The sequence below is a fragment of the Panthera uncia genome, assembly GCF_023721935.1.
Source record: "Panthera uncia isolate 11264 chromosome A3 unlocalized genomic scaffold, Puncia_PCG_1.0 HiC_scaffold_11, whole genome shotgun sequence".
Taxonomy (NCBI): Eukaryota; Metazoa; Chordata; class Mammalia; order Carnivora; family Felidae; genus Panthera; species Panthera uncia.
The window spans coordinates 1,689,325-1,715,270 of record NW_026057578.1 but is presented as its reverse complement, the minus strand read 5'-3'; the positions used below and the strand labels follow the sequence as shown (position 1 = coordinate 1,715,270).

The 25,946-nt window shown below is 59.0% G+C and overlaps 1 protein-coding gene across 6 annotated transcripts in view; it reads left to right on the top strand.

Moving 5' to 3' along the window:
• OSBPL2 (oxysterol binding protein like 2) overlaps window positions 1-21,190 on the top strand; it is a 37,768-nt gene extending 16,578 nt beyond the window's left edge. For 3 of the 6 annotated variants that reach the window (XM_049650502.1, XM_049650503.1, XM_049650504.1), the window contains exons 3-14: window positions 674-818; window positions 2,551-2,626; window positions 6,153-6,287; window positions 6,715-6,812; window positions 9,499-9,681; window positions 11,289-11,396; window positions 12,004-12,093; window positions 14,416-14,539; window positions 15,950-16,078; window positions 17,091-17,214; window positions 18,119-18,209; window positions 19,980-21,190. In XM_049650502.1, coding sequence (XP_049506459.1) covers window positions 674-818; window positions 2,551-2,626; window positions 6,153-6,287; window positions 6,715-6,812; window positions 9,499-9,681; window positions 11,289-11,396; window positions 12,004-12,093; window positions 14,416-14,539; window positions 15,950-16,078; window positions 17,091-17,214; window positions 18,119-18,209; window positions 19,980-20,082 — 1,406 coding nt within the window. In that variant the 3' untranslated portion in view covers window positions 20,083-21,190. The remainder of the gene's footprint in view (window positions 1-673; window positions 819-2,550; window positions 2,627-6,152; window positions 6,288-6,714; window positions 6,813-9,498; window positions 9,682-11,288; window positions 11,397-12,003; window positions 12,094-14,415; window positions 14,540-15,949; window positions 16,079-17,090; window positions 17,215-18,118; window positions 18,210-19,979) is intronic. The other 3 variants (XR_007462014.1, XM_049650505.1, XM_049650506.1) reach the window with 3 other exon arrangements.
• The last annotated feature ends 4,756 nt before the right edge of the window (window positions 21,191-25,946 follow it).

Here is a 25,946-nt window from a genome sequence, read left to right as displayed (position 1 = left end):
GCTGTGTTTGTGTGGTGCAGGTTCTTGTAGCATCAGTGCTGTGGCTTGTATTTTATTTTATTTTTAGTTTATTTTGGCGGGGGGCGGTGGCTCGCAAGCTGGAGAAGGGCAGAGGAAGAGGGAGAGAGAATCCCAAGCGGCTCTGCGCTGCCAGGATGGAGTCCCTTGGGAGGCTCGATCTCATGAACGGAACCATGAGATCGTGACCTGATCTGAAATCAAGAGTGGGACATTTAACCAACTGAGCCCCTCAGGCGCCCCCACGGCTTGCATTTAGAAGGGGCGGGGCTGACTGCAGACCTTGTGCAGAGACAGGACATTCTGCAGCCTAGAGGCGGGTCTGAGTGCCGGAGAGGTCGCCTGCCCCGCAGGGCGTGAGCCCGGCCTGAGACACGGGCACACCGCGCTCCCCGGCCTCCCAGCCAGACCTCAGGTGGCGGCCAGGCTGCACCGGGTGCACAGGGCACCCGTGCTGTCTGAGCTCCTGGGGAAGCCCCCAGAAGCGTTCCTATGTCTGCCTCTGCCTCGGGTTCTTGGGGACCAGAGCGAATTGTGGCAAGACGCGCCCGTTACGAATGAAGTAGTGCTTCCGGTATTCCGCGGTCAGAGCTCTCGGAGCTGGGCTTCCGTGTCCCCCCGGCCCCGCGAAAACTACCACTCTGCTTGTGTGCAGGCTTTGATTCTGAGAGCTCTTCCGGGGGATTTTCAGAGGCAAGTCAGAGAGTCGCTGCGGTGATGTGTGTGGACTCCGGCAGAAGTAATGGGGTCGGAAAGGCCGGGGAGAGGCCCCCTCGAGAAAATGGAATTCAGAAGCACAGGTACGTCATCGTGCGCGCGTTTTAGAATCTTCTGCTGTATCTGTGACGCCCTGGCCGTGCCACAGGGCGCTCCTTCAGCTCTCCTGAGTCCCGAGCGCAGGGGTGACCCAGCCATGGTGCCCCCGGACAGCATCCCCTGGTGCCCTGTTCAGCCACAGATTCTGAGACCCGACGCCACTGTCCTTGGCTCCCGGAGGTCAGCGATGGCACTTCCTCGACTGCTGATTGCGGTCCCCGCCCCAGGACTTGCGGGGTGGACCGGCGGGAGGGCCGCCCTCCTGCTGCCCCCTGCAGACCGCCTGCCTCTCAATGCTGCACTGCCTGTCTGCCCTACAGTTTGGAAATGGGTGTTTAGAGCAGCAAGTCCCCCTTTCCTTTTCCCCACATTTCCTTTTCCTTCCGAGTTAGATTCTGGAGACGGTGACCTAAGTCTTCCCCAGCAGAAGCGAGGACAAGGGCAAGACAGGCCCCGCGAGGCAGTGGCGGTGGGCAGGCGGCCTCTGTCCCCCCCCACGCTGACTTGCTTTGCAGCTTGAGGGAGCCCTGCAGCCTCACCGCAGCCCCTGCTCTGGGCCCTAGACCCCAGCGCCTGCTAGATGCACGCAGGAGGGGACTCGGGCGTCCCGCCCCTGCCTGTCGGCTCGTTCTCCCGGCAGGCGTCGGAGCACCTCTGCACGTGTGCTCCAATGGCCGGTCCTAGAGTGGGTCATGCTCTGCTGTCCTCCGCTCAGCGCCCCATGAATCTGGTTCGCGCGTCGGCCTAACACCGTCCTCCTGCCCCCGCGCATTGTCACCCAGCTCTGACACGTGGTCCCGTTACGCACGTCTGGGCTCCTCAGCCCTCCCGGCTCCTGTGTCACATCCCAGTCCGGCCGCCTCTCCTGTGCCCCTGTAGCGCCCGTAACTGCCTCCACACCCTCCCGTCTCCTCTCCACCCTGCGGGCACTAGACAGATCTGAATGCACTGCCTCTGCCTCTTGGCCAGTGTCTGCGTGGTCCCCAGCGATGGTGAACAGAGCGCCTTGGCTGGGAGAGGGGACCGCAGGGTCACTCTCCTCTTGGGATGAGGGCCGGCCCTCTGTGTTCCTCTGGCTCCGGCCCCGGGCCCGTTGTCACTGGTCCCAGCCGACAGGGGCCTCTTTGGAGTCCTCAGGTGCAGCCAGCCCGTTCCCACAGCAGAGCCCCATCTGCCCTGCTACCTTGGCCCCCGGCTCCCTCCTCCTGCTCTTCCCTCCTGACCCTTGCCAATGGGTCCAGCACACCTCCCCCCAACTCTAGCTTCACAGCCCGCTCAGGCACCCCTCTTTCCCAGGTGGAATAGTGTCTCATCCCAGCCCGAATCGTGGGAGGGAGACTGCCAGGCCTCCCCGGGAAGCTGGCAGGAAGAGAGCCTAGAAAGGAATGAGCCTCGGGAGAACAAACTTGTGTTTGAAAGGGACTCCCGGCAGGCTCCCGGCAGACTTCCAAAAGGTTTTGTTAACGCGGCTCTGTCTTGTGCCTTCCTGGCCCGGCCTCTGCCGTGGTCACCGTCCTTTCCCGGGAGACCCTCCAGGATGCCTGTGCAGAGACCTTTCTTTAGGACGTAACAGCACTCGGGCTGCCAGAGCAGACACATTGCCGGTGTTTGCATCTAAAAACTAAAAAAGAAATGGTCACTGGGCAAAATCATCAGTTGTAAGTGAACCTGGTGCTGGAGGGACCAACCCGCGTCACTCTGGTCGTTCCTTCATAGGACGTCATTGCCTGCCCCGATGTTTACCAGAAGCGACTTCAGCGTGTGGAGTATATTAAAGAAATGCATCGGCCTGGTAAGTTCAGGGGGACTCATTTCAGGGCCTGAAGCTGAAACGTTTTCAATTCCTGGGTATCTGTTGCACTGCTGATAGTTTAGGGAGACGTGCTCTGCACATTTGTAGCACGAGGACGATAAGATAGGACAGGGACAGACGTGGGGTGGGGGAGAGAAAAGGCGCGAAGGCTAAGGTGTTCACAGCCAGCGGGAACGTGATCCCACAGGCAAGCCTCCTGATGTGAGACGCATCACAGCGGTTTACGTTGACCCTGGCGTCCTGTGACGGGCTCACAGTCGGCTTTGGACAGTCCGCATGACGTGGGGAGCTTCTGTGGGCTGCTCGACACAGGCTGAGGGCGAGCCACGGGCAGAAGTGCGGGACCTGGGGCACAGCTCAGATGCTCAGGGTTTGCTCAGAGGAGGTGGTTGGATAATCGGTGTCCCGGGGCCGCAGGCTTCTTTTCTCGTGGTCCTGCATGACGGGACTGTCACCGTCTGTGGCAATGTGAGCTGTGCCCCCCCCCCCCCCGGAGGGCAGGGCGCACCGCAGGCCATGGGTTGTACCAACAGCGTTGTACCGACAGGCATGCGGCCCTGTCCCCCGTGCCTCCCACGCGTGCTGCCACCGCCGTTTATTTCTGCCCTCGTCTCTTTCAGCCCCTTTCCCAGAGGAAACTGCTTCTTTTCTCCCACTTTTTATTTTGAAGTAACCTTGGACTTCTAGACGGTTGCGGGTGGTACATTGAGCCGTTTGCCCTTCACCCGGCTTCCCGTCGTGGTGACGTCTCATGTAGCAGCCGGGGCTCGGTGAGCGAGATGCCAGCGTTCCTGTCGGAGCGTCACTGCTCACCACGCACTTGACTTGGCTTTCCTAGTACCCCCTGCTGTCTTCGTACTGGCGGCTGGTGTTTGGGCACCAAGGGCTGGCGCGGGATGTGCTTGACGCTCCTGGGGTGACCCTGCCCCAGGCCTCTCGGCAGACAGAGCTGGAAAACCCAGGCGTGCCTTCTGACCCTGCTTCTGCACACACGTATTTGTGTAGGCACCTGTTTGGCTTTTTTTATGTTTTAATTTTTTAAGATTTTTATTTTCAAGTAACCTCTGTACCCAGCAATGGGGCTCCAACTCACAACCCGAGACTAAGAGTCACTCCAGTTAGGCGCCCCACACGTCCCTTGTCTTCTAAAATGGCACGCTTGGGATTCTTTTCTCTTAGCGGTGTTTTCCCCTACGTTTCTGGCTGTGTGAGCAGGTCAGGTCTAGGTGGGTGTATCTGTCTGAAGATAGGTGTTGAACTTGACTAGCTCCTTGGTCGGGCACCTGGGGGGGCTCTGTCGGTGAGGCGTCCGACCTCGGCTCAGGTCACGATCTCACGGTCTGTGGGTTCGAGCCCCGCGTCGGGCTCTGTGCTGACAGCTCGGAGCCCGGAGCCTTCTTCAGATTCTGTGCCTCCCTCTGTCTCTGCCCCTCCCCGGCTCGGGTTCTGTCTGTCTGTCTGTCTCTCTCAAAAATAAATAATAAACACTGACTAGCTCCTTGGTCCTGCAGCTTCTTGTCATAAAGCGACACCATCACGTTGCATTCCCCAAGGACCCACCGTAGGATGGATTCGGATTAACGCGTGGGTCGGCGCGTCCCCGGGCTACACCGGCTCAGCACCCACGGGCTTCGCCTCTGGGGTGGCACACGGCCCTCTTCCTCCTTCGCCCACTGGGACGGCGGCCCCGGGCTGGCCAACGGGCCGCTGAGGCAGGCAGGGCCGGGGAACACCGCCACGCCTCGCCGCTTCCCGCCTCTCCTCGTATTTTGAAGCAGACCCCACTTGTGAATACTTTCGTGTTGCTGAAGGATACAGATTCTCTTTACCACCAGCACGGCCACCCTCACACTTCAGAAGGCCACGCGTTAACACCATCCGCTACCCGCCGGGTCCGGTCCCCGGCTGTCGGAGCACCGTTCTGTCTGTGCTTCTGCCGTCTGTGGTGTTACCTCCCTCCCGACTAAGAGCTCCTGGCGCTCGGGCCGGTGCTGTCACTCTTCCTTTATTTTCTGGGACGTTTTTGTGCCGAGAACGTGCCCTTCTGCGGCCGCCAGTGCGGTTTGCAGAAGAAAGTCAGGGTCAGTGAGTGATTCTCACTTTATCACGGTCGCCACGTGATGTTGTTCACTAGCATGACCCAGCATGGCCAGTGTAACCAACTAGCTTGTCTGTGTTTGTTTTTTTTCAAACTCACGGAGTCAGACCTCCCCGGTCCATTCCAGCCCCCGAGCCACTCCCTCTTTGGCTGTTAATAGCCTCTTCGGCTTGGCCGTGATCCCTTATAGACGAAGCTCTGGCTCATTCTGTCCCTTTCTCGTCCAGGATCTGGAGTCAGCCGCTTGTGCAGGGAGAGAGAGGACTCAGGACCACAGCTGGGCCCTAGGGGTAGGGGGTGGGCTATGAATTGCTGTTCTAGGTCTTTCCAGGGGGAGAGCTAGGAGCTGTTTGGATTTGTTTCGACGACGGTTGAAATCTGGGATGACGGGATTACCCCAGCCCCCTCGGTCGAATGTCTGCGCCTCGTCTCCCCACGCCGACGATCCCAGTTTCTAACGACAGTGCAGGTGACCGATTTAGACCAGCACTCAATTAATGACTCACCTGCTCTATCCCACACACACGACAGTTCCGGAGGACAGGACCACTTCTGCCGCCACCAGCGTGTGTGCTGACACGTGGGTGTTGGTTGCCTTTTGTGGGTCGTTTTGTCCGGAAGGCGCGTCTCCGGTCACCGTGCTTGGAGTTACCTGCCGTGGTCCCCGTCCACGTGGCTGGGCCCCCAGAGCTTGCGTGCGCTCGTCTGCTTCTTTTGTTCTCGATGTTTGGACGTTGCTTTTCTAAATTACTTTTGTTCAAAATCGTAAACCTAAAGTCAGATCTCTGGGCCGAGGTTCCGAGAATTTCCCTTCCTGTCCCTGCCCTCGCGCTGTACTGGCCCTTCCCCTCGAGGAGACCGTTTCCACCCTCCGTGGTCTGTCTTCCCGTGCCTCGTGAGGGGACCGTGTGTCACGTCCTCCCTCTTTCCTCAGATGAACTAGAGGCTTTTCCGCCTCTGTTTCGCTGCGTGGTGCCACAGCCACGTAGAGCCACTGCTTAGGCTTACGGTCACCCCGCGGTGCCGTGCCTTCTGGCCGCCTATCCCTGTCACGCGTCTGCTGTGTGTTTGCCAGAGCATCTGTGGGGCGGGCTCCCGGAAACGGCCGCGGGACCGAAGGGCAGGTGCGCCCGCGCTTCTGCCGTGGTGCCCCGTCTCCAGGCGGCCCCGTTCTGCACCCCCACTGGCCGTGGGGGCCTCTCTCCGTCCTGCCCTGCCCTGCCCTGCCCGTGGCCCGTGTGCAGCGCTGCTGCTCGAGCAGGCGAGCAGGCCGGGTCTCCACGGGGTTGACTTCCTTTCTCCTGACGAGCTGGACGAGCATCTTCCCTGCGCTCAGAGCGGGGCGGGCGTGGGCTCGGGTTCCTGGGGACCGTCCCGTGGTGACGGGTCTTCACCGGCTCCTTCCAGGAGCTGTCCAAGATCACCATGCCCATCGCCTTCAATGAGCCTCTGAGTTTCCTCCAGCGGATCACGGAGTACATGGAGCACGTGGACCTCATTCACAGAGCCTCCTGCCAGTCCCAGGCCCTGGAAAGGATGCAGGTGGGCAGTGGGCCCCTTCCGGGGGTGCCAGCCACGAGACTGGTGTCCAGTGAGCGTGGCCCCGCGGTGATCGGCCCGCGTGGCTCCCGCCGACCCCTGGGTGCCGTCCTGCCCTGTGCCTCGGCTCCTCCTAGGTCCGCTCGGGACCGGCCCCCCCCCCCCCCCCCCCCCGCCACCGTGTGTGGGTGCGGCCACCCCGCCGACCTGGCACGGGGCCTCAGGGCCACCCGGGCTGGGGGAGGGGGGCGCACGATTCCTGCCTGTGTGGTTTGAGGAAGTGCTCGCGCTGACGGGCGTTTCCCCGGAAGTTCCGTAATCTCAAAACACGTGACGAGGGAGACCCGTGCCAGCGGGAGCACACCTGGCGCGGAGAGGCTGCGCGTCCCCCCCGTGGCCCCCCACTCACCGTCCTGTGCGCTGTTCCCAGTGCGTTGCTGCCTTCGCGGTGTCGGCGGTGGCTTCCCAGTGGGAGAGGACCGGCAAGCCCTTCAACCCGCTCCTGGGAGAGACGTACGAGCTGATCAGGTAAGGGGTCGGGGCCGCGGGCGCCCGGCACGGCTGCGCAGGGCTGAAGCGGAGCGCCGGGCTCCAGAGAGGAGGGGAGGCGACAGGCGACGGAGGGGCGCTGGCTCGCCTGGAACCGACGTGGACACGGGCCCGGCCCACGTCAGCAGGGCATCTGGTGACTGTCACCAGGGCAGGTGCGGCTGCGGGCAGTAGCTCCCGTGTGCTGGCCAGGGGCCGGGTGGGGTCTCTGCCGGGTGGCTCCCCGTGCCGCCCCCCCCCCCCCCCCGACCTGGTCTTCTGACCTGGTCTTTGAGCCCCGCGCACGCCCCAGAAACGGCACGGCCTGTGGCGGTCCTGGCGGGGGCCCCACGAGGGTGGACCGGGCCTGTTTGGGGTGCTCTTTCCCGACCCCGCTGCCCGCGTGAGCTGCCCACCCAGACCAGCAAGTAAATCAGCGGACGGTGGCGCTGTGCTCCCCGCCATCTGCTCAGCCCGGCTGGGGCTCCTCTGTGGGGCCGTTTGGGGCTCCCTCCGGGTCCTGTAGAGAGTCTGTGGGGGTGTCTTAGTGAATGAAAGCGTAACTTCAACGATAAGAGCACACCCTTTTTAGAAGACGCGTGAGTTGAGAAAAGCGAAAAGGGAGACGTCATCCCACAGGAGACCGTGAAGGTTGTGGTCGATTTCCTTGAGTGCGAGCACGTGTGTGGTCTGTCATTTAGCATCGTGCCATCGTCATTTCCCCACGGTGTCACAGGCTTTTGCTAAGTTACGCTGCCACGTTTTGTGTCTGGCGTCTGCGTGCGCCCCAGCTTGACGCACGCACCGCCCCCTTGCGCCGCGGAGTCGTGGCGGCGCGCTGTGTCGTCACGGCGTCTTGAGGGGTCTCAGGGAGCCCTGCGGGTTGTGCTTCTCGGGCCGTTTATTGCCCTTAATGGCCGAGTTGTTCATGATGAGAGTTTCTCAAAGGTGAGTAAGTGGCTGTGGACGGGCGGTGGGGGGTGGGTCTGCTTGAGTCGGCGCTCCGGGCGCGTGCGGCTCAGGGAAGCGTGTGCCAGGGTGTGTGTGTGTCAGCACTGCTTTCACACCTTTGCGGGAGGAGTCGGCAGTGTTAGCAACACAGGCATAAATCACCTCCCACTCGGACGGTGGCACAGATGTCCGGGTCCGGGCTCTGACCCGTTTCTGGCCGCCCCGGGGCGGCCCTGCCGCTGGCCCCTCTGCGTGCCGCTGGCCTGGTTTTCTCACGGACGGAGATGTTGGCTGCCGCTCGGTGCGCGGGCACCTGCTTTCGGAACCCCGCTGCCTTGGAGGCAGCCGGGCGTGTTAGAGGCACGGTGCTGCCGTGGGGGTCCGTGCAGGCGACCCTGGGTGACCGTGGCAAGTCCCTGCTTCTTCAGTCCAGAAACGGGGGACCTGAGGCCCAGGTGAGGGAAAGACCCGCCCCGAGACTCACTGTTCAGAGGAACTTTTGTTGTGAGTTCCCAGAGAGCGCTTTCTTTATCAGCCACGCCTCTGCTGCCTCCCCACGGTGCATGTGTCCTGGTGCCCGGGTGGGTGGCTCTGACCTTGTCTAGCCACCAGGAAATTATTGGCGTTTTCGTTATTAAAAAGCACCATTAACAGATCTTGAAAAGAGGAATTAAAGCTGATACGAAAGAAGTTCCAGACGACGGGAAGTGAGCACGTGGGTTCAGAGACAGCATGACCCACTATCCACGACCCGTGGTGCTGACGGCCACCCCTGATCATCAGTCACTTCCAGGATTCGGCTGAGGGGTTGAGGCGAAGCCCCGGACTGACCGAGAAACGAGCATCTTCCCGGGCGTGCAGGCCCGTCTTCGGGTCCAGGTCGCACTGCGGCCGCGTCTGCTGCACGCGGGGCCCCGAGGTCCCTTCCGGTCTGAGGAGCTTTGTAACTAAACCGAGTCCTTCTCCAGTGTCTTCTTCCCTACAGATTGCTCCTCAGCGGCTAAAAATAGCACTTTCTTTTCTTAGACAAGTATTCATTTTGTAAATTACATACCTTGGTTGGCAACCTTTTAAAATCTAATTTTTCAACTTTCCTTCCTCTGTAACGATTGGAAATTCTGATTCCAGTTAAGTTAGTAATTATGTGGTTTAGCTTTTATAATTTTTAACGACTACAACTGTAGGTGTATTCACAGTTCCGGAACAATTAAAAACTGACATTTTTATTGAAAAAGAGCATGTACTGAAAATCCCATTTCCTGGCCCAGGAGTATCTTGGGGCATCAGACATGGCACGTCACAGAACTTCCAGGAGCCCTAGCAGGGACTAGAGGAGGGCCCCCTTCGGGAAGGCCGTGAGCTCCCCGCTCTTGCGGTTCTTGGGCGCTGGGTGCCCCTCGAGGGCTGAGGTGGCCGCGTCTAAATCACCGGCTCTAGGAGTTTTCTTCTAGACCTGCACGTGCTGGGGGCAGCGTGGGTGGAGGCCCCTCACACTCTTTCTCCTTCCATGCGGGGTTCAGATTTGCCCAGAGGCGGTGGGCGCACGTGCAAGTGTCGGGGGGGCGGGGGGGCGGTCAGTGTCAGGCCAAGGGTGGCGTCAGAGAGCGAGTGTTGAATATTTCTGTCACTCAGGGTGGCCAGGGGCTGCGGGGCTCCCCCAAGAGGTGTGCCGAGCCAACCTTTGTCGGATTTCGCTGTCACTGATGTGCTCTCTCCCTCTTGTTTTTGTGCCTAGGGAGGATTTAGGATTCAGATTCATATCCGAGCAGGTGAGCCACCACCCCCCGATCAGTGCATTTTATTCAGAAGGCCTCCACCAGGACTTCTTGTTTCACGGCTCCATCTACCCGAAGCTGAAGTTCTGGGGCAAGAGCGTGGAGGCCGAGCCCCGGGGCACCATCACGCTGGAGCTGCTCAAGTGAGTGCGGAGGCCGGGGGCCGGGCGGGCGCCTTTCTTGAGTTCCAGCGGAAGGGGCTTTCCCCCGGCAGACACTCCTTCGAACAGGCAACGCCCCCCAGACCCCTCATCGGGACTGGGTGTGATGTGGGCGTCTGGGACAGCCCACCGAGGACCTGGATGGCTTTAGTCACTGCCTGTGGTAGTCCTTCCGCTTGGTGATGAGCCGCACGTAGCACCTTACAACAGCCGCTCTCTCCTCTGCCACGTGGTTTCTGAGGGCTAGGGCCGGGGTGGGGGGGGGGCAGCGTGGCAGGCGCTCTGGCTCGGGGTCCCGTGAGGTGGCGGGCAGGACGCGGGCCGAAGGCGGCTGGTGGGACATCTGCTTGTAGGCCCCCTTCCGTGGCCGTTGGCGGGAGGCCGGGGGGTGCTCACAGCGGGGTGCTGGCATCCACCAGAGCTGGGGACCCAAGGGGGATGGAGCCACGGTGTCTCTTAGGACCTCATTGCAGAGGTGGCCTCACCCTGACCTTAAACCCTCGTTGGTCACGAGGACCACGCTGCTTGAGGGTGGGAGGGAGACACGGATGAAACCTGGGAGGTGGGGGACTTTGAGGGGCGTCGTGGAGGCTGCCCGCACACCCATGAAATCTCAGTCCAAACGCTCCCCGGTGTTTGTTCGGACACCTCGCAAAGCAAAAGCCCATCTCTAGCAGTCGCGTGGACGTTGCAAAACCAGCGTAGACCCGGTCTAGGCCACGGCGTGCCGCAGGCTCCCTGAGATGCGCGTCTTGCTAACCGTGGCCCGCCGTGATGAAGCACGGGGTATGATTTTTGTTTCACGTTGGCCCAGCCTGGCTGGTTGCCGGAGAATACCAGCCCCTGACCCCCGTGTACCCAGGGCTGATGGGGTCACCAGGTGCAGTGAGGGCACCCCACTTCTGGGAAGCATGTGCGTCTTGCGGCGGTCCGTGCTTTCTTGGGGCGGGGCATGCAGAACTGAAAAGTGGCAAATCTTACTGATTAACGCATTTGAGTTTCCCCTGGAAATTTGAGGGGCCCCGAATACTTGTCCTGAAATACTTCTGCTTTGAGCTAGTCTCTGCCCTTGATCACGGCTCTTTGACACGGCCTCCCTCGAGACACGGGTCTCACGAACTTGCATCACATCCGTGGGGGTTCTTTTCTCCTTGGGTCAGGCCACTGGGGGAGGATGAGGGATACGAGCAAAGGCGTCTGGGAAGGCGCTCCACACGGAGCTGCTCCCTGGACCTCGGGCGGGGTGTGGGCCGTGCGGCTCCCGCAGGCGCCGGCTGAAGAGGCCGTCGTGTGGACAGCTTCCCGGGACGGCCTTTTCTCTTTGTCTCGGTGGTCTCCTGTTGCTTATTAACTTGTCTCGACATTTAAGTAGAAAGCTTTGTTGATGCTACAAAGGAAAGCAGAAATAAATTTCAAACAAATGCTAAATAAATAGCCGCCGTTCGAGGGAGTTCAAAGCGGTATTCTACCCCGGCACAGGTTTTAAGGCAATTATGGCTTAATTCTGTCTGGTATTTTGCTTTTTAGGGTCACGCAGTGTCTTTTGTTTGCTGGCGTCTGACTCGCGTGTTTTCTGGCATCTTTCACAGACACAATGAGGCTTACACCTGGACCAACCCTACCTGCTGTGTGCACAACGTGATTATCGGGAAGCTCTGGATAGAGCAGTACGGGACGGTGGAGATTCTGAACCACAGGTAATGGCACCGGTCGCGCGCCAGTCGGAGACCGCGCCGAGCCCCAGACGCGCTTGCCGTGAGCTCGGGGACACGCTTCCGGCCTGCTCCCGGCTGCCATTCAGGCCGTCGGGGTTCGGCGCGCCTGCGGGAAGAGCCAGGCCTGGGGGTGGCCGCCATGGTGCTGCTCGGTGGTGGCATCATCTTCGTGCCCCTGCTCACCTCTTGTTTTGGTTTCACTTGCAGTAGCGAATTGATTTTGAGATTTTAAATGACACTAAAGAATGACGGGATTCCCACGTGAAACATCCTCAAATACTGACCTCTGTCCACCCGCGAACCTTCCTCCTGGAAGTTCGTGACATAGCGGCTTTGTCTTTCAGCAGCTTTATTGAGATACAGTTTGCATACCGTAAAATTCACGCATTTGAGTGAGTTTCCGCGTATCTACTGAACTGTACCGTTGCCACCAGGCAGTGTCAGAGCATCTCCGTCACCCCAGAAAGGTGGCCCGCGCCCATCGCGGTCACTGCCCGACGCCCCAGCCCCGGCCACCCGGGTGTCTCGGTTCACCTTTCCCAGACATTTCGCGTCGTACAACGGAAGCCTGTGTTTGTTTTTCCCGCAGAACTGGAGATAAGTGTGTGCTTCATTTTAAACCGTGTGGACTGTTTGGAAAAGAACTTCACAAAGTGGAGGGGCACATCCAGGACAAAAAGTAGGTCTGCGTCCGGGTGGCTCACCGTGGGCGGCGCGTGCGCCCCTTGATGGCGATGTGGGCGTGCCAGTGACGTTCGCTCACGCTAGAAAAGATTATGACTCTGTTTGGTCTAGAGAAGACACTCCCTCACTGGGTCTACAGAGAGACGAAGGGTTAGTTTTAAGTGTCGTTTCCGGGCGGCGAGTGATCGGGGTCTGTCTCGCCCTCTCCTGAGGAGGAGAGGTCTGGGTCTGACTCCTTTTGATCAAATGGACGTGAGGAGATGAGGTGCTCTCACTGAGAGGAAACGCTGCGTTTTTGCGAACAGAGCTGAGGTTGAAGACGTGACCACGCGTCTCCTCCGGAGCGGTGTCTGCCACGTGTTGCCAGGCACAACTCAGACCGTAGTGGGAGCCTCAGTTCCACGGGCCGGCTCGTGGCACTCTGGGAGTTAGAGACTTTTTACGTGTTGGACCAGAGAAACGGTCAGAAGTTCCCAATAGATTTCCCGGGGTTCTCTCTCCTTTGGGTTATTTAAAAAAACATTTTTTGTAATGTTTACTTATTTTTGAGAGAGAGAGACAGAGCGTGAGTAGGGGAGGGGCAGAGAGAGGCGGAGGGTCGGGCGGGGACACAGAATTCGAAGCAGGCTCCAGGCTGCGAGCTGTCAGCACAGAGCCCGACTCGGGGCTGCGAGACCGTGACCTGAGCCGAAGTTGGACGCTTGACCGACCGAGCCGCCCAGGCGCCCCGACCTTTGGGTTATTTTATCTTATGTTTTTGGCCTCCGATTTCTCACTTTTTATTCCGCAGTCAGGAAATTGGGATTTGTATAATGTCATGAAACCCCTTCCACCTCCTAAAAACTAGACATTTTCTTTTTCTTTCTTTCTTTCTTTCTTTCTTTCTTTCTTTTCTTTCTTTTCTTTCTTTCTTTTTTTCCTTTTTTTGAAGTAGCCTCCATGCGAACATGGGGCTTGAACTCACAACCCTGACATCGAGAGTCAGGTGCCCCACCCACTGAGCCAGCCAGGTTCCCCACCTACGTTTTAATTAGAAACAAGTTTCCAGGGTAAAACGGTGGGTGCTGTTTCTTCTGCTGCTGAGTACCAGAAAGTCACCTGTTCAAACAGCCTGTCAGATGCTTTTAGACTTTAGACTCTGACCGCCGTGCCCACTGAAGTGAGCCGGGGCTCAGCTCGGAGACCTTGCAGGACAGCAGCCCTCTTCAGGACAAGGGCACCGGCCATTGCCCCGAGCAGCCTGTCCCTGGTGGTGGAAACAACCCAGAGAGAGACCGTGGTCAGCGTGAAACGGGCCTGCAGAAACGGGCCACTCCTCACTGCCACGCGCACCGTCCCGGAGGGTCTGCAAACCCTGTTCTGATTTTTTGATTTTCCATCCCAAACTGGAGTGAGCTCTTGCCTAACGCCGTGCCTCTTGGGGACAGAATATGTTGGCCAAGGTGACTAAGTCCTGAGTGAGGACTGGCCGAGTGTCCCCCACCAGTCCCCGCGTGGCCACTTTCCGGGCTGAGCCCGAGGCAGGGGTGCCCGCCCTCCCAGAAATGTCACACGCCTGGCAGAACAGCATCTCCAGGCGGTGCGTGGCCACCGTGCTTTCCCCGCAGGAAGACACAAAAAAGACAAAAAGGAAAAACAAAAAACAGTCCAGCGCTGTTGGCGTTGTTCCTTTTGGAGTCCGGCAAAGCGCTCTGGTGGTTGATCTGGACAGTTTCCAGAGGTCGTTAGGAAATGAAGCAAGCAGACGGGTACTGATGTGGGCATCCGATCTGTGGATATGAAGATAAAGCAGACAATGCCAGCTGAAATTGCGAGGGCTGTTGATGTGATTTGTAGGAAAGGGAAGGACACAGTCTTGGAGGTTCATGTATTTCAAGGGCAGTGGCCAGACCAGCACGTGGGTTCCAGCGAAACCTTCCCTTTTTCTCACCTTTTCTTGTCCACACTCGTGGGGGCTTGTGCCCTTATCTTCTTTCTGCTTTGGCAAATTAGGCCCGAGGGGGGACCCTCAAAGGCAGATTTTCCTCTTCGCACCTCTGTCCAGAGAGGTTCTCAAATTCACAAGGAGACAAACCAGAATGGGAATGTACTCCACGGTCACGGTCACAATCGAGGTGCTGCCTGTTTAGATGAAGGGTTTATAATTGCTATAAACACGGTTTTAAAAATTCCCTTTGATGGGGCGCCTGGCTGGCTCAGTCAGAAGAGCACACGGCTCTTAATCTCCAGGTCGTGAGTCTGAGCCCACGTTGGGTGTAGAGATTACTAAAGATAAATAAATAAACTTAAGCAAAATTAAAATTCCCTTTGACTACAGCAAAAAGAAGCTCTTTATGATCTATGGAAAATGGACAGAGTGTTTGTGGGGAATAGATCCTGCTGCGTACGAGTCCTTCAAGAAGCGGGAGAGGAGAGGCGACCACCTGAGCAAGCCACAGCCGGTAAGGTGCTGCCCCCGGGGCGGGGGGGGGGGGGCGCGAGAGGGGGAGGGCTTCAGAGTCGAGTGCGGGGGGAGTCTGCCTTCCCTCTGCTGGGCCTGTGGGGTCCCAGCTGGAGAGGATGAAGGCCTGGAATCCGCCCGTCCGTCTGTGTGCTGCTCGGGGCCTCGGTTTACCTGCATCTCTGTGTGCAGAGGCTGCTGCCGTCAGCCGGGCTCGGGGGCCACTTGGTACGCCATGTCCCCCAAGCCTGGCAGAGCCCAAGTGCACCTACGTTTCTTTCTGGGAACGCCGTGCTCCGGGTTCTTCTTTGTAAACCTCCTGTCTCCCAGCACCTCGTTAGCTTAGACCTATTAAAAAATCAAGACTGTCATGTCTGTGTTTTCAGTTCTGAGCACCAGGTAATATATTCCACAGTTGGGAAGTTTTGGCAAGGATACTCTCCCCCCAGAGCTTTGGAATACTGATGATCTCAGGGCTAAAACTAGAAGGGGTAGCTCAAAGGAAGGGTCAGGTTGTTCGAGGTAAGAAGAGAGAGGGGGCCAGGCCCAAGGCGTTCAGCCTCCCCCAGGGTTTCAGTGGTCCGGCCCTGTGGCATCGCCTGAGTGCTGCTGGACACCTTCCAACGTGCTCTTTGACTTTAAAAAGCAAAAGGAACGTTCCATGTGAAGACCACACAGACTTGGAATGTGAAATGCCCGAAGGGGTGGCTTTTGGTGCCTTAGTTTAGCTTCGTTGTCCTCTGGGTGACTCGACATGAGACAGACTTGTGTGAGCACTTGCCCGGGAGCAGCCTTCTGTAGCTCCTGGCACCGAACCCCGTGGCCCGCAGCCAGCGGTACCGAGCCCCGTTGGACGTCGGCCGGGAGGGTCCCGAGGCCGCGTCGTCATGTCCCCGCGTTCTCCCGCAGCAGCCGCGGGGGTGGCCACTGCTTCCTTCTCCGGGTCCCGCTGCTTGGGAAATGTGAGGGTGGTTGCGTTTTGTCTTCAGATGTGGTCTGCAGGCGGGGTTCAGTCTAGAGGTGCTAAGGGTCCATGAGGTCGCCCGGCGTGAGCGGTTCTGGCGGAGGGCCGAGCTGCGGCGTGTGGGGACTGGCTCCGGCCGGGGAGGGCCGCACCCCGCCTGGCCGCTGCTGTAGAAGGCCCAGCCCCCCAGCCCCCCAGCCCCACCTGCCAGCCGGTGGCTCCCTAGGTGTTGGTGTGTGCTCTCCCCGGGAGGGCGGGGGGGGGGGGGTGCACTCCTGTGCTGCTGACTTCCTGCCCTCTGGGGGAGCCCCAGCACGGGGAGCCCCTGCAAAGAGAGCATCACGGCATCTTCTCCCTTACCAGAGAGCCCATCTTGCCCTGCCTGACAGTCGCTCCGAGAGTAGCTGTCCCACCCGGCCGGCCGGCCCACGGTGTTCTGTGTTTCAGGACGACAGCTCCCAGAAAGCTGACGGCGATGTGGCGGATGCCGTGCCCGAGGTTCAGGAGACTGTGCAGGTCATTCCAGGCAGCAAGCTACTCTGGAGGGTCAACACTCGGCCCCCCAACTCTGCCCAGGTCCGTACCCCCGACCCCCGCCCCTCTCCCACCCCTGACCCCTGGCCAGGCCAGACCCCTCAGCCGTTCCCCGGCCCCGTGTCCACGCCGCCTAGGACCTTGCTTCCTCAGAGTGAGCCTCCGAGGGCTCCCCGCCCTCCCGGAGCCCCAGTCAAGCCTCGGCCACGGCCTGGCCTCCCCGGGGCAAAGGCAGTGCTCCGCCAACATGTCGTGTGGGTGTGCTGCCGTGCCCCTGACACGCGGTGAGACAGGTGCCCCGCGTGCACACGGTGCCTTCTCTAGGCGGCCTGCACCGACTGGGTCTCACTGAAAGGGGCTTCCAGACTGCTTTTGAGAGATTATTTTCCCGACTTGTCGGTTTAGATGCTTAAATGCATTTTGGTACTTATGTTTGAAAATTACGCTTATAATTTATATTGCACATGATAAGCTTATTACATCCCGTATGATAGGGTGCAGTATAGAGGGTGACTGTATAAATGTAATAATTTTGTGTAGTAACTGTTATTTTAGTATCTATCATTATTTATCTCGTTCATACGTAAAACATACGGACTACATGTGAAGTCTACTTCACTCCTATCACCCTACCAGACCACAGTAAAAAGGAGACAGAACCCCCACCTACACGGACGTCACCTCGACACAGCCACTGCTGGCTCCCAGCAGAGTGTAAAATAGTTCGACCCAACAGGGCAAAGGTGTACTTCTTGCCAGGAATTCCTCTTAAAAACAACACTTGTTCCTCCTCCCTGTGGTTCGTGTCTGTGGACCCAGGAGTGGAGCTGGAGGGCCGGCAGGTGCGGGACAGTGAGGAGGTGCTGGGGGCCTTCCCAGGACCGGCCGGGGGGGCGGGGGGGGGGGGGGGGGGGGGCAGCTGTGGGGCTGCGGACTGTGGGGCAGAGCGTGGACCGGCAGGAGTGGCCAGGACCCGGCCGCCCCGAGCGGCCTAGCCGAGCGGAGCGCGGAAACATGCCAGCGTGGTGACGGGTTTCCGCGCCTCTCCCCCCAGATGTACAATTTTACCAGCTTCACCGTCAGTCTCAACGAGCTGCAGAGCGGCATGGAGAAGACCCTGGCTCCCACGGACTGCCGCCTGCGCCCCGACATCCGCGGCATGGAGAACGGCGACATGGGTGCGCTCGCGGGCCGGTGGGGGGGGGGGGGCGCCCGTGCTGCAGGTGGACAGACAGGGAGACTGAGGACAGTGCCTCTCGCACTCTCCGTGGTGGAAGAGGTTTAGAAATCCCAGCCTGCTGCAGACCAGTCCCCTTGTGGATAGGATACGATTAAGTTACTAGAAAAATGAAGGACAACGGGTGCGGAACACGAGTCCCCCAGTTCTTATCAGCGAAATTGGGGTAACGTTTCCAAGGTTGGACGTGTTCTCCATCCAAAGTCAGTGTAGGACCGCATCCCGGGCCCAGGCTGCTCGCGCACCGTGGGTGTCTCCGCGTGACGAGGGAGCCGCCGCACGCCGGCTCACCCATCCACGTCGGCCGTGCGGTGGGCCGCTGGCCAGAGGGCCGTCCCAAGCGGTCCTGGGTTTTGTGGACACAGTCGTTGTCGAGTGGAGGGACTGCACGGGGCAGGGAGACCCCCACTCTCCAGGACCAGTGTCTGCACCCGCACCCGGGACCGGGCCGCAGAGCCCGAGGGTCAGGTTACGCGGGACGGTCCTCTGTGGGAAGCAGCCCCCGCTGGCCCCGGCCCTCCCCTGAGGGTCAAGTCGCCCGTGAGCCTGAGCTTGCCCTTGCGTGGTGCTCCTTCCCGAGCCCTGCTGCGCCCTCCTGCGGTGCGGGGGAAAGGCCTGCCTCTCCCCGCAGCCACACTGGGGTCGGGGCGCTGCTGTAGCCTCGTGACCGGGTGTGGTTTGCAGACGACGACGTTTCTGACCAGCGTGACTTCTCACCTAGGGTCTGGGGGTGGGGGCGCTGCCGCGTCTGTCTGCTTCCTTCCACCCTCGCCTCCGTTGGTTGTAAGCCGGGAGCCTCACCGTCGACTCTGAGTCCTTACCCACGCCGTGTGCTTGGCCCCCAGATCTGGCGAGCCAGGAGAAGGAGCGGCTGGAAGAGAAGCAGCGGGAGGCCCGGAGGGAACGGGCCAAGCAGGAGGCCGAGTGGCAGACCAGGTGAGGCCTCGGTGGCTGGGAGAGGGCAGTGGCCCGGGCCCCACGTGCACCTGTGGCTGAGCAGAAGCTATTTTGGGGTCCCATTAACGCGGGGCCGCAGCCCCGGGTCTGGCGTGGGTCCCGGGACACAGACGGGCCGAGCGTCCCCGAAGGTGAGTAGGTACCCTGCCAGTGCAGGGACAGGTCCCCTCCGACCCGGGCCTGGCAGTCCTGCCCACAGCGCATCTGACCCTGAGCATCCCTCTCAAATAGGACACAGTTTAAAACAAACCGTAGTCTGAACCAGGCCACCAGCTGGAGGACGACACAGCTTGTGGAAAGGCAGTGCTGTGGAAGGAATGGTGTGTTCAGCCATCGCCCTTTGACACTGCTGCAGGCTGCTCTTGTCCACGTCACCTGCCACGTGGCACAGGTGGCCGGATAGGTCCCGGCCGGCCCCACGTGGTAGCGTGGATAGGAGGGAGGGTGTGGAGAGCGGTGCCCAGGGGCATCGCAGGTGGGGACACACCTGTGTTCAGACCAGGTGAGAGGGTCACAGACACACAGAGACAGATAGATAGAGACAGACAGAGACAGATAGAGACAGGGAGCAGACCCTGTGGGCCCGGGGCCTCCTGCTGTCTCACCGGAAAAGCGCGGTTGGTTTGTCAGTGGTCGTAATTACGTGAAAACAGCCCATTCGGTGAGGATTCAGTCGGGTAAGTACCGTAATACTTGAGCATAATTAAAAACATATGTCCGTTAAAATGTTAGTCCTAGCAAAATCTTGGGGTGCATGGGGCACCTGGGTGGCTCAGTCGGTGGAGCATCTGACTTCGGCCCAGGTCATGATCTCACACTCTGAGTTCAAGCCCCACGTCGGGCTCTGTGCTGCCAGCTCAGAGCCTGGAACCTGCTTCTGACTCTGTGTCTCCCCCTCTCTCTGCCCCATCCCCACTCATGCTCTGTCTCTCTCTGTCTCAAAAATAAATTAAAAAAAACCATAAACAATTAAAAAAAAATCTTGGGGTGGCCTTGAGCTGTTCACTGAGTGTTTTTTCCAATCAAGCTTGATGCGCTGTAGGCATTGTTTTCTAGGCCTGGTCACGATCGCCTCCTGTGGCTGTTTTGTGACTAACATTTTAAAAACCATTTCTTCGTGCTCGGGCTTCCGACCTGATTTAAGTTTGCGCTTTCAGTCTTTCCGATATTTGGAAGTGGCTTCATTCCAGAAAAAGCTTGAAAAGCATCCACCCTCCTTCATTGTCTTTAAGGAATCGATTTAAAAAATACATTGCAGAAGTAGCGATATTTGGTCCTCAGATGACTCCTTCTACTTTGTGAGCCCCAGGTCCTTAGTTGTCTTCAGGATGTGCGCCAGCAGTCGAGGGTCCGGGGGGCTTCCCAGGGCACGTGCCACACACGTGCCCGCGGTGGCGGCCCCGTTGCCTCCCTGCCCACAGGTCGTCCCCTTCCCCAGTTAGACACGCCGGGCCTACTTCCAGGGAAGGAACCAGCACTGTGCCCGTCCTTCCCTCGGAAGGGATAGTGGCCGTTCTCCGCTAACAGCCTAGCGTGTTTCCGTGAAGGCCTTGAGGGTCTGCTGGCGAAGCCCACTCTGGGCTGTTCGCGGGGACAGCATTCGAGAGAAAATGTGGTCGATAACTCTCAGCCGCGGCTGCTGCCCTGGGCTGCATCTAAAGCCGCGTGCTGCTGCGGTGAGGCCTCCCTGCAGGGAACACGAGCCAGGTTGTGTCCACGTGCTTCCTGACCATGTCCTCTGTGTTCCAGGTGGTTTCATCAAGGCAGCAACCCGCACACGGGGGCTCCCGACTGGTTGTATGCGGGGGGCTACTTTGAGCGGAATTTCTCCCGCTGCCCAGATATCTACTGAGGGGCCGGAGTGGCCCCCAGGACCGGAGACCGGACTCCGTCAAGTGGTCACGGCAGAAACCAGCTTTTCCAGCGACTGTGTCCGTGGAGACAGCACCATCCCCGGTCAAGGATTCGATGCTAATTAACTTCTGATCGCCAAACATTTTACTACTGTTCATCAAGCTTCACATGGGATCATCATGTTTTCATTAAGGGCGGAAAAGGACAATCCTCTGCCGTCCCTTCACGTGACGGGAATCAGCCCGGCTTGTTACATACAGCGCCCTCTTCATTGTAAAGTTCATAACGGAAGTAAGTAACCAGGAAGGGTCTTGGTTCTAAGTCCCCCCGTGTCCCTCCTCCTAACGCAGTGGCAAAGGGTTTCTGAGACTGTCGTGCATTTGAACCGGTAACAGGGGAAGACGGATCTTGAAAGTAACCCTTCGAGGAGCTTTACGGGGCCAGGGGTTGCTTCCTAGATTACGGTAATGCAAAAGCGAAGACTTTCAGAGCGCCAGATGGAATGAAATGAAAGCTGTCAGATTCTGTATTTTTTACCAGTCTTCAATAATGTAAAGATTACTTTTAAAATATTTAAGTTAAAACTACTTGAATAGTATTTTGCCGGAGAGCAAGGTTTGCATTAATCACCAATCGTATACTGTCCGAAACGAAGCATTACCGTGACAGCCTGGGGTGGCCGGAAACCTCGAGAGTCGTGACGGACCTCCCCAGGCTGCTGCCAGCCTCGAAAGGGGCCCCGCCTCTGTCACCGGGGCTTCGTGGCCTCTGCAGGCCAGGCCCGCGTCACAGAGGGTCGCCGTGCCTACGGCAGGTGCGCCCTGCGGGAGGCTCCGAAGCAGCAGCCGCTACGGCCGTGTCATTAAAGTTACTTAACAAAAAATAGGTGCGTGTCCATCCTAGAAACATCCCTTCTGGTGGCTCTTGTCTTTCTGTAGAAGTGTCAACACCGCAGGCCTCAGCGGAGCTCTGAACGGAGAGCGTCTGCTGAGCGTGCACGCACTCACGCGGCCGTATGGAGTGCTGGGCTCTCGGTGGCAGGCTGCCGTCATTGTGTGTCCGGGCTTCGACGTCACATCTGTCATTAAAACACTTTTAAAAGCGAATACTTGTTCTGCAGCCTTGATTCTGTAGCTTTGGAAACCGGAAGTCAAGGTGTTGGGTGGAACCGAGCGTCTGCCCCACGGAGACGGGAGCGGAGCCACTGGCCACGGGCAGAGGTGTGCGAGGCTTTACGGTTCTGACGCTGTTCTGAGACGGGGTCGTGGCGCAACTGGTCGTCCGAATGGGGACCTCATGCCCCTGTGGCCGTGGGCGGGTTCGCTGTCCACGAGGGCGGGCGAGCTGAAAACGTCGAAGGGCACAGTCCTAGGACACGTTTAAAAGGACAGTCTTTCGGGCAGTTTAAGAGCTTCTTGCAGATGAATCCGTTTCTCACTGCCACTGATAACAGGCCAACGAGGTTTGCACTTTCGAGTCTGCTGGGGAGGCCGGTTTTCAGCACGCACCGGGCCCAGGCCCCAGAGGAGGAGGGCGGGACGGTGGACACCAGAACATACGCGTTTGTGGGGCCGTCCTCACTTGGCTTATGGTTTTTAAACTTCGGTCTCTGCAAATGCCAACGTGTAAAGTGACTGCCTCAACTTTGTCTCCCTTGGTCATTTCAGATGCCAGAGGTTTGTCTCTACTAAAGATTTTTTTCACTAGAAAACGCATCTTAAAACACAGGCACCTGCTACCGATGCTTTTGGCCTGTGTGGAAAGTGGTGGCTTCTCAGCCACACGTTGATGTCATTATGGCTTTGCCGTAAGGACCCAGGGGCTTTCTAGAGTAATTTTGTAACTTCGACCATCTGTGCAGCAGGGACAGTAGAGCATACTCTCCCCTAAACACTCGATGTGATGAGTTTGCTCCCCTTTGAGGTGAGGATCCAGTCTCGCGTCCTTGACTGGGCACACAGTTGTCAGCCGCTGGAGGTTCAGCCAGGGACAGAGAGACACCACGTTGGAATATGTCTCGTGTGCGATATAACCTAATGTCATGGGGCCCCTGGCGTTGACTAGGTTTCATAGGCCACCTGGTGTTAGAGACCCGACAGTCCTGTCTGTTTGGGGGGGGGGGGGCTGGCACGAATCTGTCCCCAAGCAGCCAGGGTCAGGACGTCACTGGCACCTGGTTGTGGCTCCTGCTCAGGAGGAGGCCGTGGAGAAGCAGGCCCCGGGCCCTCGGGGACATCACGGCATTTTGCCACCCCGGGTTGCCACTTCCCGGCACGGGTGGGAGGGACGCGTGAGGGCCCAGACGGCTCTGCACAGACACCGGGCCCTAGGAGGGTAGCGGCCACGTGGGAGTGTTGGCGTGGAGAGCCGGAGCGGCCGCAGGGAGGGCGCCCCTGAGGAGCAGCTCCGAGGGCTTGGCCACCGCGACCCCCTTCAGACTCCTTCCGCAAAGCGCGTGGAAGTGTCAGCCCACCGGTCTGCCAGACACGCGACCTGCTTTGGGGACCCGTGTCAGACCAAGCGGGCCTGGCACTGGGGGAGGCATCAAGTGCAGCCTTGGTGGCCTCTGGGGGCACTGGGCAGGCCCAGGCCCGGTGCCGCCGGCCGCGTGTCTGACCGAGCGTGACGCCGACCCGCTGGGGAGGTGCGTCCGGTGAAGCGGAGGCCGTGCCGTCTGCTTGCTGGGTTCTGGTCGGAACATGGAGTCAGGAAATCAGAACGGGAGAGGAATGCCAGGAGGCTCCCCAAGGTGCAGGCAGCCCTCCAGGCGGCCCTGGCCACAAGCCTCCTTTCGGGACACTGGCTCCTTGGGAAAGAGTGCTCCCCAACAGAGTTGGTGACTCACCGGCTTTCCCAGTCTCACGTACGCACGAGGAGCACAGAGCACGGACGTGCTGATAAAGTTCCCAGTTCGGAAGCACCAGTGGCCCTTCTCCTGGTCACCCCTGCGTTCCGAGGGGAGGGCTGGGTGGCGAGGAGAGTTCAGTTGGCACGAGGTTCCCGCCGGTCCTAGTTTCTCCCGTCTCAATGTCTGCACTTTCAGACGTCTTCCCGAGGACTTTCTCAGGTCCACAGTGGTGCAGAGATTGGGGTCCCGGATCAGAGCATGTAACCAGACCCAAGGCACACCGGTGGTCTTCCCTCCACCTATATTACTTTGGGCCTCACTGTCTTTTGCGTGCGTGGTGGGAGGGTTTTGCAAAGTAAAAACTGTTTTTCGTGTCTCTTGCGTGAGTTTACTGGACAGTCAGCCCTTCCCTGGCTGCACAGCTCCGTCGCCCCTCTGAGAACCAAACGGTCCTGTGTCAGACGATTCGTAAAGGCCCCGTGGTCTCTGCAGCAGGCGACGACACACAGACACGGGCCCTTCCTTACTTGCTGTGCACGTGCTTGGCTGGCCCGCCACGCTGTTTATCCTGTGTCAGTGTAGCTCGAAAATGTCAGGCAAGAGTATGGCTGGTGAGACGGATTTATTTTTATAATAGGTCATAACTGTTAGTACCCATCCGTGTAAGCAGCATCCACTACTCTCGGAGGTTCTTCTTGGAGGACTGAACAGATCCGTGAAGGTGAATGTTCAACCCCAGCTCCAAATACAGATTTCCTTGGAAGTGGGTGGTGGCTGACACTTGCTCTGCACTGAGCAAGTTTTCGCTGTCCCAGTCGTTCTGGCCTCTCTGGAAAGGACTGCAGATCGGCTACAGACGAGTCCCCGCGCACGGGTGTCGGATTGGACTGTGCACTCTGTAGGATTGGCCCCGCACACGGATTGCTTCAGAAAACTGTTTGTCATGGTGGTGGGGGCTCGGGGACACCGTGACACCATTGTGTGGGCACAATGGGTGGGTGAAGGGAAGTGGGGAGCTCTGACTGACCATCTCTCTTCTCTCCTGGGGATCAGAGCCCCCAGTGACAACAACAGAATGCCCAGAATGCGGTGTGAGTTTGACCGGAAGGTCCGTGCTGCCTGGCTGCTGGCCTAGGTGCCCAGCAGCTACATACTTCGCAGGAGGAGGAGCTGAGTGGAGATGGTCATCCAAATAGCCATGGTGGCTCTGGTCAGAGGGACAGACGGTCCACAGGATGGCAGTGCCCTCAGGATGCCCAGGTGCACGGACAAGGGGCTCCACCAGCCTCTGCCGTATCTGATGATGGGGACCGCGGAGCACTCAGTGCTGCCAGAGCCAGGCCCTAAAACCGGGCAAACAAAAAACAACCTGATTCAAAACTAGACATTTCTCCAAAGACGCGCAAGTGGCCAATAAGGCCGTGGGAACATGCTCAACATCGCTAATCTTGTGGGAAATGCAACTCACGACGACACGGAGGTCCCGCCTCACACCCATTACGGTGGCAGCTGTCGAGAACAAGCAAAAACCAAGTGTTGGCGAGAATGTGGAGAAATCGGAACCCTCGTGCGCTGTCTGTGGGAACAGAAAACGGGGCAGCTGCTGTGGAAGACGGTATGACAGCTCCTCAAAAACTAAAAATAGAATTACCAGATGATCCAGCAATTCCGCTGTGGTTACGGGCCCAAAAGACTTGAAAGCAAGGTCTGGGAGAGAGACTCGGACATTCACGTCGACAGCAGCGTGAGGCAGCATCGCTGAAGCCCGCGAGCAGCCCTCGTGTCCCCCCATCGGACGAACGGACGAGCAAGATGCAGTCCGCCCGGACCAGGGGCTGTTACTCCGCCTTGAAAAGGAGGGATGTTCTGACACCTGCTGCCACACGGGTGAACCTTGAGGATGTTGTGCTCACTGAAATCAGCCACAGAAAGACAGATGCTGTCTGATTCCACTGATCGCATCAGGCAGAGTCGTCAAAATGCTGGAGGCAGTAGGGTGGTGGCTGCCGGAGCAGGGGACACGGGACGGGCAGCTGGTGTTTCACAAGGTGACGGGGGCTCTGGAGGTGGACGGCGGTGAGACGTCACAACATCACGATGTATTTACCACCACCGAACGGCATACTCAAAAATGTTCAGACGGTAGATCGTATGTCCCGTGTATCTTATCACAACAGAACAAGACTGGAGAAAAGTTACCAGTGGCGTCCAGGGCTTAGGGAAGAGGGAGCGATGGCCAGGAGGGCGCGGGGCACTTCCGGGCAGGGAGATGGTGGGTGCACACCATACGTTTGTCCAAACCCGCGGGCTGTGTGCACCGAGATGGGCTCTTGGCGACGCCGCATGTCCGTGGGGGCCGCGGGCTGTCACGGCACACCCTCTGTGGGGGGGGGGGGGGGCGGTTCGTGGCAAGGACGCTGTGCATCTGTGGAGAGTGACGGGCTCCATTTTGGTAAGAACCTGTGATTGCTCTGAAAAGGCACATGTCACTCAAAGGAAAGAAAGAAAAACAAAAACCCACTCGCCAAACCGTGTTCTCCAGTGGCGCCTGCTAATCGCCGCACCGTCTGTCCTCTGCTCTGACGGTTCTACTCCGCGTGTTTGAACTGCACTCGCGGGAACAACCGTGTGGCTCTCTTCCTGTGTGTCTTGCCGGCCGTGCCCTCTCTGGTGACGCATCTGGGCACGTCCTGCCCCCTCTCTAGCTGCTGCGCCCAGGCCCTGCCGCCTGGCGCAGGAGGAGCCGCGGGGGCTTCCGGCTCTGCTGGGGCTGCCAGGGCGCACCCCAATGCCGTGTTCCCCACGGCGCCCCGCGGCGGGGGCCTGGGCCATGCCTGTTTCTCATTCACATGTCGTCACCGGGCCGGCCCCAGGCTCGACCCCCTGCTTGAGGAGACGCTCTGGTTAGTGCCTTTCGAGGCCCCATGCTCTGCAGGGTCTGGAAAGTTCGCTGGTCTCCCTGCGGCTTCCTGTGGCAGCTTTTTAACTTTTCCTGACTTTGAACAAGTGCCGCC